Source organism: Rhinolophus sinicus, linkage group LG09 (assembly GCF_036562045.2).
Source record: "Rhinolophus sinicus isolate RSC01 linkage group LG09, ASM3656204v1, whole genome shotgun sequence".
NCBI classification, from domain to species: Eukaryota; Metazoa; Chordata; class Mammalia; order Chiroptera; family Rhinolophidae; genus Rhinolophus; species Rhinolophus sinicus.
The window spans coordinates 116,558,208-116,583,080 of record NC_133758.1 but is presented as its reverse complement, the minus strand read 5'-3'; the positions used below and the strand labels follow the sequence as shown (position 1 = coordinate 116,583,080).

The 24,873-nt window shown below is 58.9% G+C and overlaps 1 protein-coding gene across 3 annotated transcripts in view; it reads left to right on the top strand.

The window, feature by feature from the left end:
* Positions 1-794: 794 nt before the first annotated feature.
* The window catches only part of ADCY1 (adenylate cyclase 1), a 55,496-nt gene continuing 31,417 nt past the window's right edge, over positions 795-24,873 (top strand). Inside the window, exons 1-6 of one of the 3 annotated variants that reach the window (XR_012498943.1) lie at positions 795-1,544; positions 8,369-8,518; positions 11,388-11,506; positions 13,860-13,971; positions 20,565-20,692; positions 23,278-23,385. Coding sequence is in view for 2 of the 3 variants with exons in the window: in XM_074341081.1 (XP_074197182.1) it covers positions 912-1,544; positions 8,369-8,518; positions 11,388-11,506; positions 13,860-13,971; positions 20,565-20,692; positions 23,278-23,385 (1,250 nt within the window). In the remaining variant the exon portion in view is untranslated. The remainder of the gene's footprint in view (positions 1,545-8,368; positions 8,519-11,387; positions 11,507-13,859; positions 13,972-20,564; positions 20,693-23,277; positions 23,386-24,873) is intronic. The other 2 variants (XM_074341081.1, XM_074341082.1) reach the window with 2 other exon arrangements.

Genomic DNA, 24,873 nt, shown 5'->3' with positions numbered 1-24,873 from the left:
CTGATGACGCCCGTGGGGCGCTCCGGGTGTACCCCGTCACTCTTCTCAGTGATGTCCCCATGTCCCTGATGGTCACTGTCCATGTCAGGCCTTCTTCCAGCTCAGCAAACGGGAAGGGAAGAGGACATGTCAGCAGTACAAGTCGTCCCTCCCCCCCCCCCCAGTGACAGCCCCTCTGGGTTTAACCATGTGGTTGGCATTGGGAGGCCGATATCCCACTGGGCTCTGGCTCGTCCTGCTCTGTGACTTGGCACGAATCTCTCCAGGTGTCTGCTTCTGTGGTCAAACTTCTGTCCAGGGAGCCACGAGGAGCCCGTGGCATGACCCACAGGGCGGTGCCGCAGACCCTGGGAGCCGTGTCAGGACAGTGTGGGCCCTGGGCACTGAGCCTGATGAAAGCGGGACAGGTTCCTTGGTCCGCAGTCAGGCACGGGCACCATCTCGAGCTCCTGTGGAATTGAGGGGCCTGGTGAAATTGGGGGAACGCATTTGTCAAGATTCCCCATGGGGAATAAAGCAGGATTTCGGCATTTTTAACGCCCCAAGAGACCGCCCAAAAGACGGCAAACGAGTGGGGAAACTGAGGCTCGAAGGGGCAAAGCGGGCACCCAAGGTCACCCGCCCGGTTGGGCAGCGGGGGGTACAGGGGGCGGTATGGGGGCGCGCGTGGGCCATGCGCGCCCAAGCGGGCGGCTCCAAGCTCGGCTGTCGCAACGCGGTTGCCCGAGGACCGCGGCGGGGGCGCGGGCAGCGCCAGTGCGCAGGCGCGGCGGGAGGGAGGGGACGCGCTTGGGGCGCGCGCGCGCGGGGCAGCCGGCGCCCCAACTTGGCCCGCCGGCCCCGGCGCCTCGCCGCCGCCGGCCTCCCCGGCGCCCGGGCCGGCGAGGGCGCGCCCGCTGCATGGCGCTGAGATGGCGGGGGCGCCGCGCGGCCGAGGCGGAGGCGGCGCGGGCGAGCCTGGGGGCGCCGAGCGGGCTGCCGAGCCAGGCGGCTGGCGCGGGCTGCGGGCGTGCAACGAGGACTTCGCGTGCCCCGAGCTGGAGGCGCTGTTCCGCGGCTACACGCTGCGGTTGGAGCAGGCGGCCACGCTGAAGGCGCTGGCTGTGCTCAGCCTGCTGGCGGGCACGCTGGCGCTGGCCGAGTTGCTGGGCGCGCCGGGGCCCGCGCCCAGCCTGGCTAAGGGCTCCCACCCGGTGCACTGCGTGCTCTTCCTGGCGCTGCTGGTCGTCACCAACGTCCGCTCGCTGCAGGTGCCGCAGCTGCAGCACCTCGGCCAGCTCGCGCTACTCTTCTGCCTCACCTTCGCGCTGCTTTGCTGCCCCTTCGCGCTCGGCGGCCCCGCCGGGTTCCACGCCGGGGTAGCTGCGGGGTCTGCGACGGCCGACCAGGGCGTTTGGCAGCTCCTCCTGGTCACCTTCGTGTCCTACGCCCTGCTGCCAGTGCGCAGCCTGCTGGCCATCGGCTTCGGGCTCGTGGTGGCCGCCTCGCACTTGCTGGTCACGGCCACCTTGGTCCCTGCCAAGCGCCCACGTCTCTGGAGGACGGTAAGTACCGCCGCGCGCCCCCTATCTGGTCTGGGGCACACCTGCCCAGGAGGGACTGCAGACACAGGGAGCTGGGGCGCATCTACCTATTAGGGCAGGTGGGGAAACTGAGGCCCCGAATTGGGGGGGGCAGGTGCGTTCAAGGTCACTCAGCGAGTTGGAGACGCAGTGGGGGCTGGCCACCTGGGGTGAGGCTGTTTCCTAGTTACAGTCTACAAACGCCCCTGGGTGTGGAGAGTGGGGACAGGAGGCGCGAGTGGAGAGGACAAGGGTTGCTCCAAGGTCAGGCAGCTGGTGAGCCGCCACGCGGGGCTGGAGCTTGGGTCTGTCGCTCTGGATGCACCCATCCCCGAGGGAGGGACGGAAGGTGGGCGCTGAGAGCGGGTCCAGGCGGGCAGGGTTCCTCACCGGCTGTGCGCACGGCTCAGGGCTCTTTTCCCATGCGCCTGAGACGCGCGCACGGGGATCGCAGACTCTCCTCCCAGCCCCGAGGCCCCCCAGGGACATGGGGTGAAAAGGACTTTGACCCCCTTCAGTCTCTGGAGTCCCTAGGTGGACCCGCTTCCGTCAGGAGGACTGGGTTTGCTGATGTCGCACAGGGTGTTCTGATCCCTGCCGCCCCCGCTCCGCTGTGGCTGGGCACTGGCTCGCAGCACCCAAACTTTGTCACTGTCATCCGGGTGGGGCGGACTAGATGGTGCTAAGGATGAGGTCGCGGTCCTTTCCCACCGGCGAGGACCCTCCTCCCAGGCGAGGACCCTGCGACTGGAGCAGACGTCTTTGCCGCGTGGGGCTTTCTCAGCTTCTCCAGCTCCTCCGCCACGCAGCCCCTCCCACCCAGGCTGGGAGCGGGTCCCTGAGGGAAGCTCTGCTTCTGTCTCGGATGTATTTTGGCAGGAGGGTGCTGGGAACCAGAGGCGGAAGAGGGAGGGAGAGAAGGCGGCAGATGGAAGCCATGGGGTGAGAGTGAGGAGGGAAACTGGACAGACAGGAAACTGGGGTTTGGGCGGACCAAGGCGCCACCACACCAGGCCCGAGGGAGCCAGGTGCCCCCAGACAGTGATGCCTGGGTTGGACGTGGTCAGAGGGGCCACAGGACACAATGCTGGGTCTGCATTTCAGAACCCAGAGAGGGGGTGGGGCTGGGAGGGCTGGAGGGTGGAGCACCTGGAGGGGATCTGGAGGGAGGAGCCAAGAAAGAGAAGTAGGGATGAGGGCCAGAAATAGAGGAGGCAGAGGCAGGGGGAAAAGGCCAGGGGGCTGCTAGTCCCTGGGAGGGGGTGGGGAGGGCTTCCAGCAGGCCGGCCTCTTGCTTGCCTCCTGGGGGTGGCACCTGGCCTGCTTGACCTTCTCAGGGGTCACTCCTGCAGCTCTCTCCCTGCCACCCTCCCCTCTATTGTGTGTCCCCCAGCCAGGACAACCTCCCCACAAGGACCAGAAGAGAGGCAGAGAGGCCAGGTCAGTGGGGTGGGGGTGGGGCCTGAGCTGACCTGACAGGCTGGCAGGCCATGGTGGGTGCAGGACGCTGAGGGTTCAGCTGGTTCTGTGAAAGGCTGTGCTGTCAGCCTCTCCTTTTTACATAGAGAATGTTCTACACAGCTGCAGTCATCCCTGTTAGAGAATTAAAAGATTAAAAGAGAGAGGAGAGAGTCGGTAAAGAAACCTGAGGCCCAGGCAGCTCTGGCCCCTCCCCAGGAAGACGGGAGCCCATCTTAGGGAGCAGACATCTGGGGTTCACTGCTCCTGGCTGCGCCCTCCTGAGCAATACAAGCCCTTCCCTCGCTGAGCCTCAGTTTCCCCACCTGTATAAGGGGCATGACGGCTCTCCTGCAGGGCTGTGGTGAAGGTGAGACGTTCATGCTAGAAAAGCTTGTTTTCGAACATTCCTACCATTTCTAAATCATTTGGCTCCTTTAGGATGTATTCCAATTCTCGAGTGGATGGCAGGGGTGGCGATAGTGACAAATTGATGGGGGTGGGTACAGAGGAGCACATGGTGAGGGGAATCGATGATGCCCAGACTCCCCCCACCCCTGTTAGGAAGTCTGGGAGTCTGTGACTCTGTCTGGAGACGAGTGAAGAAGACAGCACCCACCTTTACAAAGCACGCGCCCCGCCTCTCCCTGCTCCACGTCTTCCCGCCAGCCTGTGGGGCAGGCACCTGCTGACAGTGGCTTCCTTGGCACCGTGAATTTGGCGGGCAGAAGGCCTCTGAGCAGAGGGATGCCCCAAGGAGGCTGAAGAAGGACGATGCACGAAGCCGTCTTTGCTGCACAGAAGCAGCATGTCACACGCACGCTGGACATAGGGTGCTCGGGGACAGACAGGGTCGGGGAGCTTCGAGCACTGCTGGTCCGTGCAGGGTGGATCTTGGGGTTTCCTTCAGCCTCGTGCTGCCCTGCTGTGTGGCGTCTGGGGTGCTGGCCCTGTGCTTTGGGGCTCTGTAGAGCCCAGGCCAGCCTTCATGCTGGGGAGCTGAGAGCATGCGGAAAGTGGGATCCCCATGCAGGGTAGGACCCCCTGTGGCTGGGGGTCCCTCCTGTGGGCACCCTACAGGGGAGAGGGTCCCTGTCTCTGGCATAGTCCCCGTCTGGAAAGAGCTTGCTTTATTTTTGAGAATTTTTGTGGGAGTTTATTTGAGCCAAGCTGATGACATGCTGGGACGCAGGCTCTCAGACACTCCTGGGGGCTTTTTGCTTTGATTCTAAGTCTGCAGCATCTCCTTGGGCCTCAGAAGTGGCTCGGCTCAGTCTGAGAAGCCTCTGATGTCCTAACAGCATTCAGTCCCAGCTCCTCCCGGGGGCAGGATTTAGAGCGAACAGAAATGGCAGGGGCGTTGCTGGGAGGGAGTGAGGACAGCTGCCTCCCTCTGCTGGGGCCGGGGGGCCCTGGCCAAGGACAACGACAGGGGACTCAGTAGTAGTTGTCTTGACAAACTGATACACTGGCTGTTTATGGCCCCATCAACTGCTCGTGCGTGTTTGTAATCTAACCTCAAAGATGGAAGAAGGGAAGCTAAGATGATGAGAAAATCTCAAAAGGGACCTTACTGGTTTTCTTAATTATAGTGTTTATTTTGAGGGCTGGGGTCCACTTTTCACTTTTTCTAAAAGGTGGCGTTGGCCTCCGTGCGGGTGGCATCTCCCAGGGCCTCCTCATGTGGCTCTCGTGGCTCCAGCGGCCCTTGCAGACTGACGGTCCCGGCTCCCGCCTTCAGCCCTGACCCTTTCCAGACCTGCCTCCGCCAGTGGCCATGGCCGGGGGTCTCTGCCACCCGGACATTGCATTAGAGTTCATCTCTCTGGGCAGTCTGGTCACATTCTTCTTGGAGGCCATGTCACGGCCACTCCCTGCCTCCCCAGCACTTGTGACAGGTCCTCGTCCTGCGTCCCTGTGGTCCCTCCTCCCCCAGCCCCTCCAGGCACTCGGCCACCTCACACTTGGCCCCGCTGGGCATGTGACCTCCCCTGCTCTGGTCCTTCCTGCTCTCAGCCTCTACTCTTGCCCTGTGTGGGGGACAAGGGGAGGTGGAGCCATGGCCACCCCGTCCCCCCCACTGGGGCCACCAGTCCAGCAGACCTGAGCCCACCAGAACCTATGTAGGGTCCATGGGACCCCCAAAGCCCATCCTCCCAGCCCTGGAACCAGAGATGGCACCTGGGGTGGGGCAGGCACTGCAGTTATGTGCCTGCTCGTCTGGTGACCTCAGGGAGGCTGGACCTCTTTAAATCTGTGTCTTCCCCCCAAATATGGACAGTGGCAGCCTCGCCCCAGGGCGTGCCTGGCTCCTGTGTCCTCCGCCCTGGTGAGATGTGCACCCCTGTCTGGCATCTCTAAGTGGCCTGCAAACTGCCCTCACCACTGCCTACTGGGGACTGCATGGGGGGGGCCCTCTGCTGCTGCTGTTGCCTGGTCCTTGTTTGGTCCCCAGGCTCTGCCTCCAGGTGTGGCCCACGTCCTCCCACAGCGACAATGGTGGGGACAGTGAGGACAGGTCACTGCCCAGGAACATGGGCCCACTGTGGTCATGGGGCTGTGTGCTGTGGGCTCCGGAAGGGTTGTCAGGGACAGTGGCCCAGAAAGAGGCCAGGGTGCCGGCCAGCGCTCACTGAGAGCCCACCCGCAGAGCCCAGCCGGAGGAGGGCTGGGGAAGCCGCCCGCTTGCAGAGGGTGGGGGCTGGGGAGGGGCGTGGGCACTCCTGCAGGCAGCATCCCGGGGCAGGGCCTGCTGTTGCTCATCAGATTGGGGGTCAGGAGGCATCAAAGGTGGCAGCCCCAAAGTAACTGTGGGACAGTGAGGAGGGGCCAGGCCCCAAGACCGAGTAGCTGGCACTGTGGGGGGAGGGACTGGGTTCCCTCAGCTCAGGAGGGGAAAGGGCTGGTACAGGGGCTCGGAGAGCGCTGACCCCAGGCTGTACCGCCACAGGCTGGCCTTCTCAGCCGCACCGGAGCCCAGAGACCAGCCGTGGGGTGGCTACCCCTCACTGGCCAGCCCCGCCGTCCTCGCCGCTGTGCAGCCCTGCCACCTCCTGCAGTCCCAACACGTGCTCTTCCCCGAGCTTGGTCCCTCTCAGCCTGTTTTGCTGCCAGTGACCCAACCCCCCCTCTAGGCCATGCCGCTGGGTGCTCAGTGACGGTTTCCCTGGGGGGTTATCATGGCTGGAGTAGAGTGGGTGTGGAGGGGTGACCGCCCCTACTCCACTAGTGCTTTCCTCCTTGACCAAACTGTCCTGCCCCTCAGCCCTCGGCCCTCCCTGACCTCGGTGGGATCACCTGCCTTCCCCTGTCCCCTCCCCGGGCCAGCTGAGGCCTTGCTTCCTGGAAAAGCTGTGTTTGTCTGGCCCATGAGTATGACCTGCAGTGTCCTGAGGAGATGACAGCTGAGAGCTCTGCTGCAGGGGCCCTCAGAGGCGGGGGTGCCAAGCGTTTTTGGAGGGGCTGCTGCCGCCTGGCAGGGTGTCCTATGTGTCATATGTTCTGCATGTTCAAGACATTAAAATAAAGCCGGGAGCGACATGTGGGAGCCAGAAGGATCTTGTCTCCTGGAAGGAGAAGTGTGGCTTGTGCCGCGGTTGTGCCCATTGCTGTGTCTGTGGGCACTTTAATACACTCAGCATGATTTAAATATTGACTGTACAAAGATGCACTTTATTGTTTCATATTTGCTGGTCTTCCAACTCCCACCAGTCAAGTGCCTTTGTAAACAGACTGGCATGAGCATATGCCCAAACACAGCAGACGGTCTGTTAGAGGACAGGAAAGCCGCCTTGATCACCGGGACCGCACACGGCCCCTGCGCACGGCCAGAGCTGGCCACCCAACCTGGTGAGAAGCTGGTGCCGGCACCACAGCCACAAGCCTGGAGTGCTACATAGGGGAGAGCACCCAGGCTAAGAGAACAAGAGACGTCCAAGGTCACGTGCAGACGACCAGGGTCAGAGTGGGCACTGTTTGCAGAGGACCTTCAGCCAATCCCCTAGACCCCTCACGGTGGGTGGCTGTCCCGCCCTCTGGCTGGCAAAGGGTTTTCATGAGGAAAACCTTATGAAATATCCCTCCAGGAGGAATGTTTTTTCCCTCATGTCTGCCTGAGATGTTAAGGTGTGCGCAACCACTCTGTCAGGTGTTTGTGGCACTGAATTGGCTTTGTCCCCTTGCTGACGAGTGTTATCCTAAAAAATGAAGGGCCTTTCAGAGTGACAGGCGACAAGCATGTATTGAGAACAATAATAGCTATTTGGGCAGCACTGATTGAGGCAGAAGCCTGGATGGTGTTCGGATGAGGAGACAAAGGTGATGGGTGTTTATGAGAAAGGAAAGGGGACCATGACATCCACAGAAGGAAGACACTGCTGTTGGTGCAGATAATGTAACACAGTGTCGCTGATTCTAAACAATGTTTTCAATTTTCAGTCCGGTAATCATAAGTGCTTTCTGTTATGTCTGCAAACTGCTCTTTGGGATACAGTGTTGCTTTAGGCCTGGTCCGAGGGTTATTTTATACTGTTGTAATATCCAAGCGTTTGAGGCATGACAGGCAGGGCAGTCATGCCTCGGGGGTGGCAGCCCGGCCGCGTTGGGCTCCTTTCACATTGTTGAAACGAGTTCACGCTTTTGTTTTCTGGAGATGTTGGCTGAGTGCTGGGGTTTATGGATTCATGGGCCTCGTCTCTCTCTGTCACCTCCTGTGAACAGCTCTCATGTTTGTAGGTGGAAGTCATTGCTGACTATAGCCCTTTATGTCCACCCCCCCGAGGGACATGTGTTTGAGGCTGTCCTATAACCTGGAGTAGGACACATGCAGCCCCGACCCCTCTGTGTTTCCTCATCTCTCCTCCTTGTGGCCTCCGCCCTCTCGAGGCTGGAGACCCCTGTGGCTGGTGTCTCCCCGGCCCTGCCTCCAGTCCAGCCCATGCCCAGGTGCTGCCAGGGGCCCATCCATGCGACCTCTTGGTCTCCTGTTTCTTTGTCCTGCAGCTCATCCCGGTCAGGCCATCCCACCCTCAATGCCTGGAGCCCCGTGACCATGACCTGTGGCTGGCTGGCAATTGTATTTATTTTGTTCTGTGTGATGTAAGCAGCAGACAGTCCTGGGTGAGGTGGATTTCTGGCCAGTTCACAAGGAGCAGGGGCCCTGGGAGCCTGCCGGCCGTGCCTGGCTCCATCAGACACGGAGACCCTCCATGTTTGCGGCGATGGGCAGGTGTTTGGAACAGCTCATAAACCCCGTGGGGGCAGGTGCTGGGTGGTCCCTCTGGGGCTGTGAGCCGGAGGCTGTGAGGTCTGTGGAGCCTGCTAGTGCCTCGCTGTCCTCTCCCTTCCAGCTCAGCGCCAACGCCCTGCTCTTCGTGGGCGTGAACATGTATGGGGTCTTCGTGAGGGTCCTGGCTGAGCGCTCCCAGCGGAGGGCCTTCCTGCTGGCCCGGAACTGCATCGAGGACCGGCTGAAGCTGGAGGATGAGAATGAGAAGCAGGTCGGTGTGCGGTCCCCATTCGGGGACAGGGGCACGGAGGGTGGGGTGGGGATGGGCCCCAGCCTGGAGGGGGTGCTGGAGGGACACGCACTGGTTCTGGGAGGGGGTGCTGGGGACCCGTCCCATTCTGGGTGGGGATGCTGGGGCATGTGCCCTGGTTCCGGGCTACCCCGCTTTGGATGGTGTGCTGGGGGATGTACCCTGTCACGGGAGAGGCTGCTGGGGGCCCAGCTCTGCACTGACTACTGTGTGGGGCAGGGGTGCCCATCAGCTTCTGCAGGTGGCAGGACACACAGGGCTGGGGCTGGAGGGGCTGGGAATGGGTCCTGGAGCGGGTGGAGTCTGGGAGGAGAAGGAGCAGCTGCCTGGGGCACATTCTTGGTGCCTGGCGGGGGGCCTTTAATTTGCTGTGGCCTCAGTGGAGGAGACTAGAGGAGCTGAGCGTGGCCGGCCGTGCACACGTGGAGGGACGTGTGTGTGACAGTGCGGCCTGCCGTGAAGTGTGCAGCAGGAGACCCGTGAGATGCGGGTGTGGGCTCAGCGCAGAGGTGAGGGCCTGCAGGTGGGCGGGCAGATGTACTGGGAGAATCGTCGTGTTCTGTCCTGTGCAGGGTGAGCAGAGGTGCGGCTGCTGCTTCAGTCTGTAAAGCGGGACGGACTTGCACAGTGTGGCAGCCACTTTCGGGAGGGCAGAGCGGGGACTGGTTCTGAAATGCACGCTCCAGTGTTAGATTCTGTCTGTCTCAGCTGCCAGCTGTTTGTTTGGGGACAGGAACCAGCAGATGGAAGCCTGAGAAGCATGGCGCCTGCTCTGCTCTGGTCCTGGGCTCTCGGCCCCTCTCACTGATCACAAACTCGGCGCCAAGATTGTTCTGGCTCAGGCTGACCAGTTACTTTTTGACAGGTCATAGGGTGCCTCACCCCAGGCCTGGGGACAATCTCTGACTGTCCCAGGGAACGGTGAGCTGTGAGCGGCACTGCTCAGCCTGCGCGCCGGGATTGTCCCTGCATGGCCTGTGCCGGGAGTGACTGAGTTTGCGGCAACGCCGTGACGAAGGTTATATTTGCTGCAGCACGAGGGGTAGCCCTCCCCTTCTTTGCGGTTTAGAACTAAGAGCCCTGTAGTCAAGGGACACAATTTTAAAAGAAAGTGTGACTTCTTTGGTGCAAAATCTGAGTTTTGATTGGTTTCCTGCCCTGCTCCCTACAGACACAGACACACGTGGCCTCCCCGGACTGGTCTCAGAGAGCCAGACCCCTTCACTGTTTCTATAAGTGCACATATTGGAGCAGCTGTCCGTCCCGCTCAGGGCAGCCCAAAGAACAAGAGGGGCCAGGGGATGGGGGGCAGGGCCGTGTCTGCCTGCTGCTTCCAGACGGTTCTCTGCTGCGCTTTGACAACGCTGCCCTGCTGATCAGTCCCTGAGGTGACCCATTGAGAGGGACTCGGGGAGGCTGCGGCGACGCCACCCCCTCTGTGTCAGAAGAAGCCTGGCCGCAGGAGAGGGTCTGGCAGCATAGAGATGTGTCTTTCCTTCCCGTCTGGGTTCTTGGTTCTTTAAAGCTAATTTCAGGCCTCTGCTTCATAGTTAAGCTAAAGAAACTGTGTTCTGTTTTATAAATTTGAGTACAGGGGCTGGCTCAGACAATGTAATTGACTGGGAAGGAGAATGAAGCAAGTGACAATGTGGCCGATGGCAGAGGGTGACGGCTGGAGCCCAGAGTGTCCTGCCACCATGTGTCAGGTGTCCTCGTGGTGCACAGGCTCACACGGAGGTCCTGGCTTATGGACACCCGGGGACACGTCCCAAAGGCCGCGGAGATCTTTAACAGGCCTTCAGTTTCAGAACAAAATGTCAAAATTGATTCTTTGAAATAGAAAAGCCTTGGAGAACTGGATCGAGAAGAAAGAGCAGACAGAAAGGAGAGCATCAGGGACGGGAAAGCTCGGCCGCAGACAAAGGCAGGTTAAAAATAGATAATAGGGAAACACTCAGAATGATCTGATGCCAGAATATTTGAAAGCTTAGACAAAATCGTCAAATTCCCAGAACGGCATCAGTTACCAGAACTGGTTCTAGAAGAAAAAGAAAGCCCAAAGCACCCTATGACCAGTAAGACACTGACTCAGAAATGGAATGCTTGCCGGAAAGAAGGCCTGGCCTGCTGGCTGCACAGACGAGGCTTCCAGGGGAACTGCTCCATTTCTATGAAGGTGTCATCTCAGGGGCATCCTAGAGGTAGAATCACAAAGTGTGTGGGCTTGGCACTTGTCATAGTCCTCTGGAGATGGATTCAGTCACAGCAACAGTCCATTCCCTTCTGCTGCCAAGCCATGTCCGTGGTGGGGCTGGGGGCATCCTTTGCCCAGGAGGGCAGCCGAGTCCCCAGGGGCACTCCTCTGGAAAAGCTCAGGTGTTTATTCTATGCTCTGTGGGAAAGAAGGACTGATCCCTGGAGACCAGGAGAAAATGCCATGTGGCCTCCAGACCTGCTTGTTTCTGTCTGTCCCGGGGTACAGGGTCTCCCCTGGCCCATTGCTACGTCCGTCTCTTCATGCGGGGCAGTGGGGCAGGCAGGGGGCCTGGCTGCCTGGCTTCCTTCCTGTGACCTAGTGCCAGTGACACTGGGGCACATGGCCAGCAGCTCAGGGAACAGGTGGGGTACTGCGGGCAGCTGGCTGTTCTGGAGGTGATTCTGGCATCTGCCCAGCACTCCAGGAGCAAATTACCTGCGCAGGACCATCCAGGCCTGGGCTGGGCAGTGCCCGCAGGACCGGACCACGTGCTGGCCTCGCGTCCCAGGTAGGCACGTGGACAATGCACAGGGAGGGCCCTGCTGTCTCACGCTGCCCATTGCTCCCATCCAGGAGCGGCTGCTCATGAGCCTCCTGCCCCGGAACGTTGCCATGGAAATGAAGGAGGACTTCCTGAAGCCCCCTGAGAGGATTTTCCACAAGATTTACATCCAGCGGCACGACAATGTGAGGTAGGGCTACACTGACTGGGGCAGTGGGCCTGGGAGCTGAGCTGGAGGTGATGATGGAGGTGGGAGGTGGTGGGAGTGGAGGTGATGGAGGTGGGAGGTGATGGAGGTGGGAGGTGATGGAGGTGGGAGGTGATGGAGGTGGGAGGTGATGGAGGTGGGAGGTGATGGAGGTGGGAGGTGATGGAGGTGGGAGGTGGTAGGAGGTGGGAGGTGATGGAGGTGGGAGGTGATGGAGGTGGGAGGTGACGAAGGTGGGAGGTGATGGCTGAGGTGGGCAGAGGGCCCAGTTTGAGGGGAGGAGGGGGCAGGAGTGTGTCAGCAGATCCAGGTGAGCACCTGCCTGGCAGGGAAGCAGGTCCCACAGGGGGGGTGGAGTGGTGGCTTCTCAGGTGACACCTGTCACAGCTGCTGTTTTTGATTATTCAGCAACTCCTCTTTCCTGTGTTGGCCAGAGAGGTCGGAGCTCTGGCGCTAAGTGGTGTTGAGCAGTGAGTGGCATTTTGGGCTGGGAATTTCCTGCCTCAGGCTAACAGCTCAGCATTATTCTAGTTGGTGCTGGGTCTGAGGCGGGTGTCCTCCTCTTCCACAGTCTGTCCATCTCACGACAGCCCTGGGGTGGGGTTGTTGTTCCCACGTTACAGGTCAGGAAACAACCCGCTGGGAACAGCTTGCCCAGACTCTCTCAACTTCGCTTGTTTGTTTTTAAAGAGTCTGTATTTTGTCATGTTAAATCTTGCACTTCCGCCTAACGTTGCCAGTCTGGGTGGCACTGCACCTAAGTGTCACTCAGGCAGGAGATGGTTTGGACACCCCATCCTGCTCTCCCGTCCCCTGTTCTTTGCTGGTTCTTGGTGTTGGTGCTAGACCTCCCTGTCCACTGGGGCCGGTGACACAAATGGGTAAGAAAGCCTCATGGTCTCTGTCCAGTGCTGCAGACGGGGTCGCTTGAGCTGCTACTTGTTCATGCAGGGCCCGGGCTCTCCCCGTGTGCGAGCCCGCATGGCTGACTGCCGTCTGGCTGAGCTCCTTACCTGTGGGCACACTCACTCCCACAGTTGGGCCTCTTGGTAGGGACCAGTGTTGTCCTCCTGCAGAGGGGCACACTGAAGACCCCGCGTGGGGGCCAGTATTTGGACCCAGGAGGACGTACCTCTCCTCTAGACACTGGGTTCCGTGGAGTCATCACAGCCCCTTTGTGAGAGAACACTTATAGTTTGATTGGAAGTTCCCTGGGCGTCCTGCGAGCACGGGCTTGTCTTTTTGGGAGCTGATTCAAAGCTCAGTGTGAACAGCCTCTGTCCAGAGTGTTGGATGAAAACAATCAGTGGTAACTGCTTAGCACCGGAGCTGTCTTAGGCAGCACGACCAGTGAGGCAAGCGCTAGGGAATCAAGCACAACGGAGAAGCCGAGGAACGAGATGTCCATGGGCATTCTGAAGGGCTCTGGGAAGCGGAAGGCGAGCGTAGGCTGTGCACACGCTCAGGGAAGGCCTGAGAAGGCCCTGCTCTCATTAGTGCAGGGAATCTGCTTAAGAGCCTTACACTTGTTAATGCATTTAACCCTCACAGCCTCCGAGATGGACTCCAGTCTCGTCCTTATTTTCCAGAAGAAAGCACTGATGGGTGGGGTGCTAGACAGGTTGCCTGGGGTCCCGTTGCCGTGAATGGTGTAGGGTCCCAGCTTTCACCCTGCTCCCCTCCTGCCCTTCCTGGGTTGGCTCTGGCAGCCTTCATCCTGGAGACGTGCTGCACTGCTTACAGCTTGTACCCGGGTTCTGGCCCGTCTGCAGCTCTCGGCTTTTGACAAGTCATTGTATGGTTTCTCGCCCACCTTAGTTTTGCACATGCTGTTTGTACTTCTGAGTCCTCCCTCCCTCCCTCTCTCCCTCCTTCCCTCCATTCCTCCCTCCAAGGGAGGTGTGCCCTTGTCTTCTGCACAGCACAGTGATCCACTATCAGGCTCCAACAATGTCCAGGCCTCGTGTCACCTGTGTCAGCTGGCAGGAGATGAAAGAGGGTGCAGAGGGCCCCGTACTTCTTAAAAGCACGTCACTCCTGCTCTTGTGCCACTAGCGACAACTGTCATGGGGCCACCCTGGGAAGGGGGCAGTCCAGTGGACGTGGAGCAGCTCCCCCATGCCCTGGGAGGGGTCAGCAGGCGCTCTGGATGGCTGCAGCGTCTCCTCCCTCCATGACCACGAGGAGTGTGGCTTGTCCCAGCCTGTAGATGGGGAGGACAGAGCCTTGGTTTGCAGCCTGGGTTGAGGAATAATGGGGAGGTCTGTTCTAAGGTGGCTCCAGGGGCGGGCGTGTGTCGTGCACGGCGGAGGTCGCAGCGCCCCCTCTCTTGCAGCATCCTCTTTGCGGACATCGTGGGCTTCACGGGCTTGGCGTCCCAGTGCACTGCCCAGGAGCTGGTGAAGCTGCTGAATGAGCTCTTCGGCAAGTTTGATGAGCTGGCCACGGTAAGCGCAGTCCTGTGTTCCAACGTCGTTGGAGCTGGGTCTGGGGTCCCACCTGCCTGAGAAGTGGGCTTGCCCAACATGGTCACCGCTGTGTCAGCTCACTGCTCAGTGACGTGATTCCTGGGGCCGTGTGCTGGGTTTGCAGAGAGAAAGCCGTGCATCCGCCCAGCCAGCGCCTGCTGTAAAGGGCTCCAGGCCCATGCGGGCTGGCAGTGCGGTGAGGCTGTGGCCGCTCACAGGGACGTGGTGGCCGTCACAGCCCCTTGCCCGCCGGCCTTGGCAGAGGCCCTGCAGCTGCCTGAGCTGCCTCCTTGTGCCTGATGGTAACAGGGAAAGCTCAGTCTTTCATCTCTCAGTGTGATGCTAGCCCTACGGTTTTGTGGATGCTTTTTATGAAGTTGTGGAATTTCCTTTTATTCTCATTTTGTTTCTCTCAGAAGTGGATGCCGAGTTTTGTCCAATGTTGGACTGCGTCTACAGCAATGTGCTATGGTTTTCTAGTTTTACTCTGCAAATATGATGAATAACGTCGATTTATGGTAGAACGTCAGAACAGCCTTGCCTTCCTGGCACCAGCTCGACGTGGACAGACTGTCTTACCCTTTTCATGTGTTGTGGGCTTTGATTTGCTAACATTTTATTTAGAATTTTCCATTTATGTTCCTGAAGGATGTTATTTGGTGGCTTTCTTTTCTTACGTTGTCTTTATGTGGTGTGAAGGTGGTGCGTATCTCACAGAAGAGCTCAGGGGTATTTCCTCCTGTTCAGTTTTCTGGGAGAGTTTGTGTGGAATTGGTATAATTTCTTTCTTAAATGTGTAAATCCATCTGGGCCTGCACTTTTGTTCATGGAAGTTTTTAGCTACAGATTCCGTTTCTTTAAACAAGGGTAGTCAGGTTGGCCTTTTTCTTCTTCCTCGAATGAGCTTGATCTGGTTTTCGTCTTCCAAGGAATCTGTTCATTTAATCTAAGTTGTAAAAATTACTAGAATAAAGTTATTCACTGTATCTCTTGTTACCCATTTACTATCTAGACTCTGTAGTGCTGTCACCGCTCCTGTTCCTGATTTTGGTAATTTGTGTCTTCCCGTTTCCCCTGGTCATCCTGGCTTGGGGTTTGTCAGTGTTATTGATTTTCTTGAAGAAGTTGCTTTTGGTTTCATTGATTCCTCCAGTCTTCTATTGTATGAATTTTCTGTCTGATTTGTATTATTATTATTATTATTTTTTTTTTGTATTTTGGTTTTATGTTGCTCTTTGTTTTGTAGTTTCTTAAGGTAGAAGCTGAGGCCATTGATTTGAGATCTTTTTTCTCTTCTAATAGAAATGTTTAGCTATGAATATCCTGTGACGTACTGTGTTAGCAGCGTCCCCAAATTTCTATGTTGTATTTTTATTTTTATTCAGTTCAAAATTTTTTCTAATTTCTCTTTTGATCTTTCTTAGACCCAATGGATTTTTTTTTGGGGGGGATTTTCCAAAGATATTTCTAGTTTTTACTTCAAATTTAATTCCATTATTCCAGAAAACATACTTTTTAAATTTGAATCCTCTTCAATTTATTTCCCAGAAATAGTCTACTTTGGTGAATGACCCACATGTGCTGGAAAATACTGTGTCTCCTGCTTTTCTAGAAATCTTGTGTTCAGGAGTGTTTTGTGGACCGCAGTTAGGCCAGTTGGCTGGTGCGGTGCCCATGTGTGGGGATCTTTAGGGTTTCCTGGGACTTGCTCCTGGCGAGTGAGAGGGGAACCCGGAGTCTCCAATCTGGTTGGCGGGCACTTCTCCTCTCAGTCTGACCGGCTTTGGCTCATTGTTTTCCCAAGTTCTGCTATCAGATTTGTAAACATTTAGGATTGGTAGCTCCTCACGCTGAATTAAGTCTTTTCTCACGAAGAAATTACCCTCTTCCTCCCGATCCTCCTCTGCGCTCCGTGATCTGGTCTCCTGTTAATTAATACAGCATTCCGAGTACCCTGTGATTCTCGTCAGGAGGGAAGCTTCTCCCATCCTTTTGTCTTTAATCTCTTTCTATGTAAAATGTTGACTTTAAGTGTTGGGTTTTGCTTTTGTAAAATCTACTCTGGCACCTTGATCATTTTGTATTTGGACAAAAGCTCACCACCCTTTTCTAAATACCGTTTGTGCCCCCTCCCCGTCCCCTCGGGGACCCCAGGTGCCCCAGAGCTCAGGTGCTCTTATTCTACGTTTTGGATTCTTTTTCCTTCTGTTTCCTTCTGCACAGTCTCCACTGCTGCCGTTCGTCCGTGGAGCAGCAGCCATGCAGACACTCCCATCTCCACAGGTTCAGTGTGGACCTGTCCCCTTGTCGAGGTGACTGTGAGGGAGCCCCAAATTACATCAGCCCCATTCCGTCCATTTACTGCTTCCTTTTGGTTCCTTTGTGCATTGATGGAACTGTATATATTTAGAATATATTCTCTAGTCTTCTTGGGCCGTCTTGTCTGCGCACCTGGTGTGGGGGGCACGGGCCCATCAGGTGTGTGGGTGTGGAAGGTATACACAGCTGTGCTGCAAACACACCTTTCCTCAGGAGGTGCCTGCCGGCAGGTAGACAAACATGGAGCGTGTTTGCCTTGGGCTCCAGGGTGGCACATGGTTTGTTTGCCCCTTATCCACGGACAGGATGCAGAAGTCAACAGTGCTTTTGACCTTTCCCCCACTTACTGAATCCATTTTAGGTTTGCTTTTGCTCTGATGCCCTGTATACTTGGGAAGCTCGTCACGTCCGTCTGAGCTGATGGGGAGACACCTGTCTGGGGCTCAGTGTTGTGCCACACCTGTGGGGGGATGGGCCCTTCTCTGGATGTCAGGTCTCTTAGTGGGCAAGTGAGTGGCTATACGAAGCACATGTATGTTCAGCTGGTTCCAGGAGGCCACATGCCGGCTGCGGGACAAGTCTGTATCCTGGCGTGGCCTCGTGTCAGTGAGCCGTCTGCATGGGTCCTGGCCTCGCCCCTCAGCGTGACAGGTGATGGAAGCCCATCCTGGGCTCTGGTCATGAACCCGGAATACTTCAGGGGCTGTTTCTATACAGAGCCCATCACACTGCTAAAGCTTCTCAGCCTCCGTGGGGCTGTCCCTGCACACGGCAGGGGCGCGTGGGATTCAGGATGGTGCAGGTGGCCCACTGGTCACTCGTGTCACTGGGCAGTTGGGGCTGGACAAGTGCGGGAGGCACTTCCTCTCGGATCTGAGTGCCCACATCCCATGGGGCTTGTTGAGTTGCTGGTGGGCTCTCCTCAGGGACGCCTGCCTGTGGGCCGGCCAGTCCATGCTGTCCCGAAACACTGACACCTGGGAGCCCTGGTGACGCCCGAGGACCAGCCCCCAGGAACAGTGGGACAGGAGTGTGAGGAGCGGGTGGGAGGCCCTGCTCGGCTGTGGGGCCGCCTCTGTATGGACAGGCAGATGGACGGACGGACAAGAGCACAAAGCATACCTCAGGGCGTGGTCGGCGTGTCGTTCAACCTGTGACTCCGGAAAGGTGACTGCTGTGACCTGTGTTAGTGAGTGCAGTGTTTTCAGTTCTCTGTACTGCTCGGATGTCTGCAGAAGGGACCCGTAGAAGCAGGTCCCGGGCCAGAGACCTGCCCGCTGAGCTCCGAGCTCACATGTGTATTAATGTCCACGCCTCCTCATGCCCCTGGCTCCGGACACTTCCTTGGGCCTGATTCAGGGGCCAGGTCTCAGCGGGCAGCTGTGAGGACGTCCCACCTTATCCTCACGTCCCCGGCAAATGGCAGCTAGTCCTGTGAGCTTTCAGCGCTGGCCACGCTCGGGCCTAACCCTGCTTGGTGGTGAGCTGTGGTCAGCGGCGACTCATGCTGGACCCTGCTCTTTTGGCAAACTAGCTCGTATGTGCTGTGGGGTACGGCACACGCCCGGGAGAGAGGCGGGGCAAGCAGGCCTCAGCCTGGGCACGTACAGTTTGGGGACGGGGGACACTGGGGCTGATAATTTTGGGACGGCAGGATTGGGCTGAGCAAGATGATTGGTGGAGTATGGTGAGCACATAAACCAGATCTGGGGACAGTCTGGGGGACATGGCAGCAGCTGTGCAGTCCACCCCCAGCTGAAAATCTGACCCAGGACCACGAGTTCATGGATGGAGTCGAATGTCAGGCAGCAGAGAGGGACACCCTGATTTTCTGGGTGTGTGCGTGTTTCCGTGTGTACATGTGTGTGCACGCGTGCATGCCTGCGTGTGTACGTGTGTGTGTGTTTGCACAATGTGGGGTGCCGCTGACAAGAGGCTGGGAGGGAACACCCCCAATCGGCACGGTTGTTGCTGAGGCATCAGGCATGATTTCTAATTTCCTGAACTCCCCAATGAACCTGGGTCTCTTTAACCTTCGTTAGCAGGAAATAGAGATTGTGTGCTGAGAGATGAGTAGGTATTTGGAGGACCAAGGTGCCTCATTTGCATGGAGGCCACCAGTAGAGACATAGAGATGGGGGAGAGTGTTTCCTCAGCAGCGGGGCCTGAAGGGCATCCCTTCCAGCCCCACACCCCCTGCCCCCAGGTCCTGGAGCCGCTGCCATCCCAGAATCCCATCCATGCGTCAGCCCCTGGCCTTGCTGGACCCCACCGTTTCAGAGGTGGCCTCAGGGGCTGGATTACCTTCAGGTTCTAGAATCGCAGTTGTTCTCCCTTCCTCATGGGCCTGGGGTGGTGGCGGGCTGCAGGTCAGGGGCTGGAGCGGGAAGGTCTCTGCCTGCCTGCTCCCGGGCTGCCTGCTTAGGCCGGGCCAGGGGTCCAGAGTTGTCTGGAGGCTGCAGACCACACCGGGAGGCAGAGCATGAGACCCTCCCGCTGCTGCTCGAGGGGCTTCTGTCGTCATGTCTTGCCACTCGTAGCCCTTCCAAGCCAGCGCTCCAGCCACCTCCCCTGGTCTGTTTCCTTTGCTTTGGCTGGAAACAGCTGTTCAGGCATCACAAACGCTCCCTGGAGGGAGCTCCAGGTGCTGACTTCAATATTTACAGGAAGAGTTTAAACTCTAAAACACCGACCAGTGAAAAATGGCCTTTTTGGTCTCTCGGGCTTGCTAACAGAAACCAGGACACTTGAGATGAATAAACCAGACGATGTGTTAGCATTTGCTTCCCCATTGTGTTCTGGGCCATGTCGGCTGCCTTGCGGTAGAACCTGGCCAGGAGGGACACAGCTCTGCATCTTGGGGAACCCCTTACACTAACGGGCTGTACCCACACTCCAGTCGTGTTGACCGTCCCGCTGAGGACGGCCGCTCCTTCCGACACCCCACCAGGAACATGGTCTCTACCCATGTTGCCTGTCGCACCACCGATCGTGGGCTTGCCTGTTGCCTCTAGATGTCCCTACTCGGAGTTCGGCCTCCCTGGGGAGTCACGGCACACGTCTTCCGCTGGCCCCCCAGACTCTGCTTACACCTCCTTCTAGCAGCGGCTCCTTCCCGTGGGGCTTGCCATTGCAGAGCCCACTGTGCCAACCCCCCAGCGGCTTCCCTTCTCTGTGGGGCCCACCCTGCGTCTTCGAGGCACAGGTGAGGCTGTTTGTGGCAGCCCCTAATTCTCCTTTGAATCTGACAGCACTGCCCCCCAAATCTGCCTGTCGGGTCTGAGACCATTCACTCACTGACACAAACCTACCCTTTCAGCAGCCTCATGCTAAATACCTGTCGTCCCAGGGACAGGGTGTTGGGGACACGCACAGATGAAGGGAGGCCTCAGAGTCACGGGGCCTAGACACAGCTGGGAACTCCACAGAGCCAGCTGGGAGCACACGGACACCCATGGTCACCCACACACACTTCCACAGAGATGCCACCAGGCGGGGCAGGTCACCCGAGACCTCCAGAATTAGGTGACCCATCTGAAGTTGTAAGACTAGTGCCCGTGTGCCAGTATGCGCTGTTACTTCCATGCACCCTTGGGAGGGAGGGGTCTCGAACCCCAGACCGACGGCATTGAGGATGCTGCAGGAGTCAGCTCGTTTGTGTGGGCTTGGGGCTCAGAGTTAAGCGGAAGCTGTGGGTGTGTTCTCAGGGTGGGTCTGGAGCTTTGGGCTCTGCAGACCTCAGGCTTGGAGAGGCTGATCTCACGTGCACAGCATCGGACAGACGAGGCCGCTCCTCGGAGAGAGCCACTCACACGTCCTGTGTGCCTGGACTCGGGGCTAAAAGCCACAGGGACACGCAGATGTGTGTGACCTGCCCTCCTGGGTGGGTGGGGTAATCCGGCATGTTCCAAGGGCCTGTCACATGCGCTCAGGAGGAGCCTGTGCCAGCCCCTCTTGGGGGCGAGAGCCCTGCCTCGGGAGAGGAGCTGGCTCCCCAGGTGGCTCCTCAACCTGGCAGGGTCTGTGGGGTTCCTGAGCGGAAGGACCAGTGGGTGGACCCCTGCCTGGAGCAGGCCTGCGCGCAGGTGTGGGGGACCCTGATCCCAGTCATGGGGCCCATGGGGGAGTCCCCTGGGTCGGGCCATGGGCCCTGGCATGGGTGGTGCCCTGTGCTCTGTGGTGACCGCATCTGGTGGTGGGGAAGGTGCCCGGTCCGGGTTGTAACTGACGTGCTGTTTGCCTCTCGCCCGAAGGAGAACCACTGCCGCCGTATCAAGATCCTGGGGGATTGCTACTACTGTGTGTCTGGCCTCACCCAGCCCAAGACTGACCATGCCCACTGCTGCGTGGAGATGGGCCTGGACATGATCGACACCATGACGTGAGTGCCGCAGGGCCCGTCGTGTCCCTCGTGGACGCTCACCCCCTTCTGCCCCAGGAGTCCCCCACAGGCTGGTGCCGTCCTGGCCTGTCTGTCCAGGTGGGTCACCTGTGCCAGGGCAGCAGAGGACCACTCCGCAGGGTGACTGCCTGGGTGAGGAAGTGCCACCCAGTCTGTGGAGCCCCCGTGACCCCCTCTGCACTTTGTTGGGACCGCATTCTTAGTCCGTGGTAACCCAGGTGTTGCCGGGTATGCATTAGTTACCCAGAAAAGTGGCCGTCAGAGCTTCACGGGGCAAGATGGTCAAGGAGTTGCCCGGGTAAAGACGTGGCCCAAAGCCAGCTGAGTTCCACTAGGAAAGGAACCGCGTGTGCTCGTCTTCCTGGGGCAGGCGACCAGGTCTCAGGTGCTCTCTGTGGGGTGAGGGTTGGATGGAGCAGGTGAGTGTTCCTGGAGCATCATGGGCCTGGCCTGCCACTCCTTACCCAGCCTCGCCTTGTCACGTCCTTGTAATCGACAAGCGTGAAGAGGCAAGGGGCCTTCCGTCCAGCCTGGAGGATGCAGTCTGAGGCTGTTTGTGCTCACCGGCGCCCCTTCCCACATGGGCTCGGGACCTCCTGCTCTGCGTCGTCCTCTAGTCCCGTTTCTGCCTTTCGATCTGACTTTTATATCAGAAAATGCTTCTGCGCGGGGGAGGGGTGTGTGTGTGGAGGGGGCATGTCCCTGGTCCTGTCCAGGAACCTTGTGACTGAGTTTCGGGTTTGCGCCTGGCACTGAGCTGAGTGGGGCTGGGCCCACCTGCCTGCCTCTCTGCTCCATGGAGCATTTGTTCCAGCAAACAGTGTCCCCTGGCTGTGTCTCCTGGCCTTTCAGTCAACGGCCCCAGGTCCCTGGGGTCCTGCCAGGCTGAGACCCTTGACTCTGGGTCTTGCTAGCTGAGGCAGTTTGCCGCACGCCAGCTGGGTGTCCTGCTCAGCCTCTTGACGCTGCCCTCTGCTTCTGCTCCTGAGGACCTGGGATGCTGAGTCTCTATCTGGACAAATTGGAGTCCCTGCAACCAGTGCCTGGCTCTGGAAAGAAGGTGTCAGAGAGACAGCCCCGCAGATGGCCTCCTGCCCCAACGAGCCCTTCTTCCTCCTCTGCCTGTCACAGAGCCAGGTACCGCGAGCGGAAATCCTTGTGGCTGGCTGTCAGATGGGGACAGCCCTCTGGGGAAGGCCACGGTTGGCATGCTGGAGGCTCCTTGCTGGCCACACTGGCATGTGTCCACGTCCTACACACAGACACACATGCAGGACAAACAGATACATCCATCGAAGGGCGAGGTGGCCCATACCGGCGGATGTTCAGTGTGTGGCTTCCTTCTTGGAGCGGGGCTTTCGGCTCAGAAACTTAGAAGCACAGGCCATGTGGAGAAGGGCTGGAGCATGAGGACAGTGAGCAGAACTGGCGTCCAGGCCTTTAGCCAGCGGCGTTTGTGGCAATACGTTTGCTCCTCAAGGCACGGCGGCGAGGTCTGTGTTCTCAGCAGCATTTTCCTTCTGTCTGGAGCTCGTCTCTCTTCCAGGAGGCCCTTCCCACGCCCACGAGGCTGGATTCTGGTGGCCATTGACAGACCTCTTTGGGAAGGCCCTGAGGTGGCCCCGGGTGACAAACAAGGACAAGAGGCTGCTGTCCAGGGGTGTCCCTGGCAGGGCCACAGAGAGGTCTGCTGCAGGCTTGGGGCACTGAGGACAGACGCGATCCAAAGGCAGAGGGATGGGAGGGGCCGGTTGTGACGTTCTCACAGCGTCTCCTGCAGACTGTGGCCCCGGCTGCTGCTCCTGCCTGATCGGGAGAAACACCGCCTCAGCTCCCTCAGGCTGCTGCTTTGCTGGCAGCACGGCCACCAGGACCGCTTGCCTGTGCAGACACGATAGCCCATTGCCGCATGTGTGAGCACAGACGGGAGCTGAAGAGGGTCACCGTGGAAACCGAAGAGGAATGCCCACCAGGGCAGCAGCGTGTAGCCACACTGGGTGCTGACCTCCCCTGAGGCTGAGGCTGGGGCTCTGCTTGTCCAGCAGGTGAGGGCTGATCTTGCTTGCTTGTGGCAGGAAGCTCACGCCTGCGGGAAGGGAGCTGGAGGTATTTACAGGCTCCACGTGCAGACAAAGCACGAGTGCTGCCCTGGGGGAGGCGGGGGCTCTCCAGGGGGCCCAGCACCCTCGGTGTCCTGTCTGCCATGCCCCCATGCCCCCCGGTGGCCTCCACTTAAGTGCCTGCAACACTCATGGACATGGCTTCCAAATGGGCAGGGACAGCCCAGTCCTGTTGCCCCGCCGCTGTCCACACTCACTCTTCTCCCGCTGATGACATTAGGGGGGTGACTGACTCGTGGGTTGTCAATAACCACCAGGAACCACTGGGAAGGTGTCGTGGGACGGTCTCAGAATCTGCGGGATTTGCTTCAGGCTGCTGGGCCTGGCCCTTCCCGGGGGTCCTGGCTCTGTCATCTCTTCTGCTGGACTGGACATAGGGACAGTGTCTTTTTGCCTGTCGGCCAGAGCCTCAGGACCTGCCTTGTCTCCCGCTCTCCTTGCCAGCCCCCTGCGATGTCCTCGTGTCCTGGTCACATCCACGGTGTCTGATGAAAGATTCCCGGCCTCTTTGTGCCGCCCTCACTGGAAGCCTCTCGTCTTTCATCCTTTTCAGTGAGATTTTTCATTTGAGGGCCCAGTGTGTCCACCGACTGTGTCCCATAGTCTGGGAGGGACCTGGGGTGTCCACCAGGTCTCGAGTCAGTGTGGGTCATTCTGGCCACATGGCTGTGTGGACACAGTGGTGTCCCCTGACCTGAGCTGTCCTTCTGAAGCAGAGTGACAAGGGGCCGGGATGAGGGGGTGACTGCGGGGAGAAGTCTGAGGGGGCTTCTGGGAGGCGGCGTGTGGGCTGGGCCTCGAGGCTGCTTCCCGCACTGGCTCGCACACGACTCGGCCCCTGTCGGGAGCAGGGTGACATTTTGCTCAAACTCACATCTCAGGCTCAGAGCGCCTCCTGTGTTGGGGGAGCCTCGAGGTGGCTCAGCCACGGGGTGCCTGCTGGGCGGGGGCAGGTGGCTGGGGTGGCGGTGGTGTGGCCTGTGCACCCGCCTGCGGGCTCCTGCTCTTCCTTCCCTCACAGCCGCCATCCAGCCTTGGCTCCACCTCCCGGCCCTTCTAGACGGGCGCTGAGTCTCATCCCTCCCCTTCCACGGCCTCCCTCACTGTCCCTCGGTGGACATCAGACAGGCCTGTGGCTTCCTCAGCCACGTACTTTAGACTTTCTGAAAATAAAATCACTCTGCCCTTTGGGGAAAAGTGGAAAATGCAGAAAAAAGGCGTCAGTGGCCTCCCTGTGGCCACGGTGTGTTCCCCTTGCTCTGGCTGTGCGACCGCAGGTACAGGCCACGTAGAGTGAGCCGCAGGGTGGGGGCACCTGCACGTTCCCTCGTGTGCCGTGGGCATCTCTGCCTGCGTCCCCCACGGCCTCAGTCGCTCTCTCCGTCTAGAAGCTTTTAAACCACCTCTGATCACCTGGTACAACAAGCATGTCCTGTGCCGGACGCTGCCCTCACCTCCCAGGCTGTCTGGGCCAGGCCTCAGGGCCTCACGCTGTCCCATGTCCCTCAGCTGGGGGCTGCAGTCCGAGGTTGGCCGGTCTGTCAGCAGTGGGGAGGTGGCCGGTCTGTCAGCAGGTGGGGAGGTGGCCTGTCTGTCAGCAGGTGGGGAGGTGGCCGGTCTGTCAGCGGCTGGGAAAGTGGCTAGCGCAGGTGGGTCTGTGGTCTGGTCTCAGTGTTCACATGTTTTCTCTAGTTTTCCCCACCAGTGGACAGGCCATAATTTCGTCCCTGAAGTCTGCCCGCCCACCGTTCAGGGCAGGCGTGCAGAGCTTTGGGCCTCCCCATGGGACAGTCTGTAGCCTCCACCTCAGTTGTGGATCTCAGAGTCAAACCCTGACCGTTCCTAGGGCTTCTGGGCCTCAGAGACTGTCAGATGTGCCCCATGGTTGTCACACTGGCATCGGCCAGCAGGTGGGCCCCCTGACCAGGTCACTGGGACACATGGGAGGGTCATTTCCCTTCTGGGTGGGCTGGTATGATGCTGTGTGACATGGCCAGTGGCCGGGTAGCTGGGCACCTGCCTGGCGCAGCCCCTGCCTGA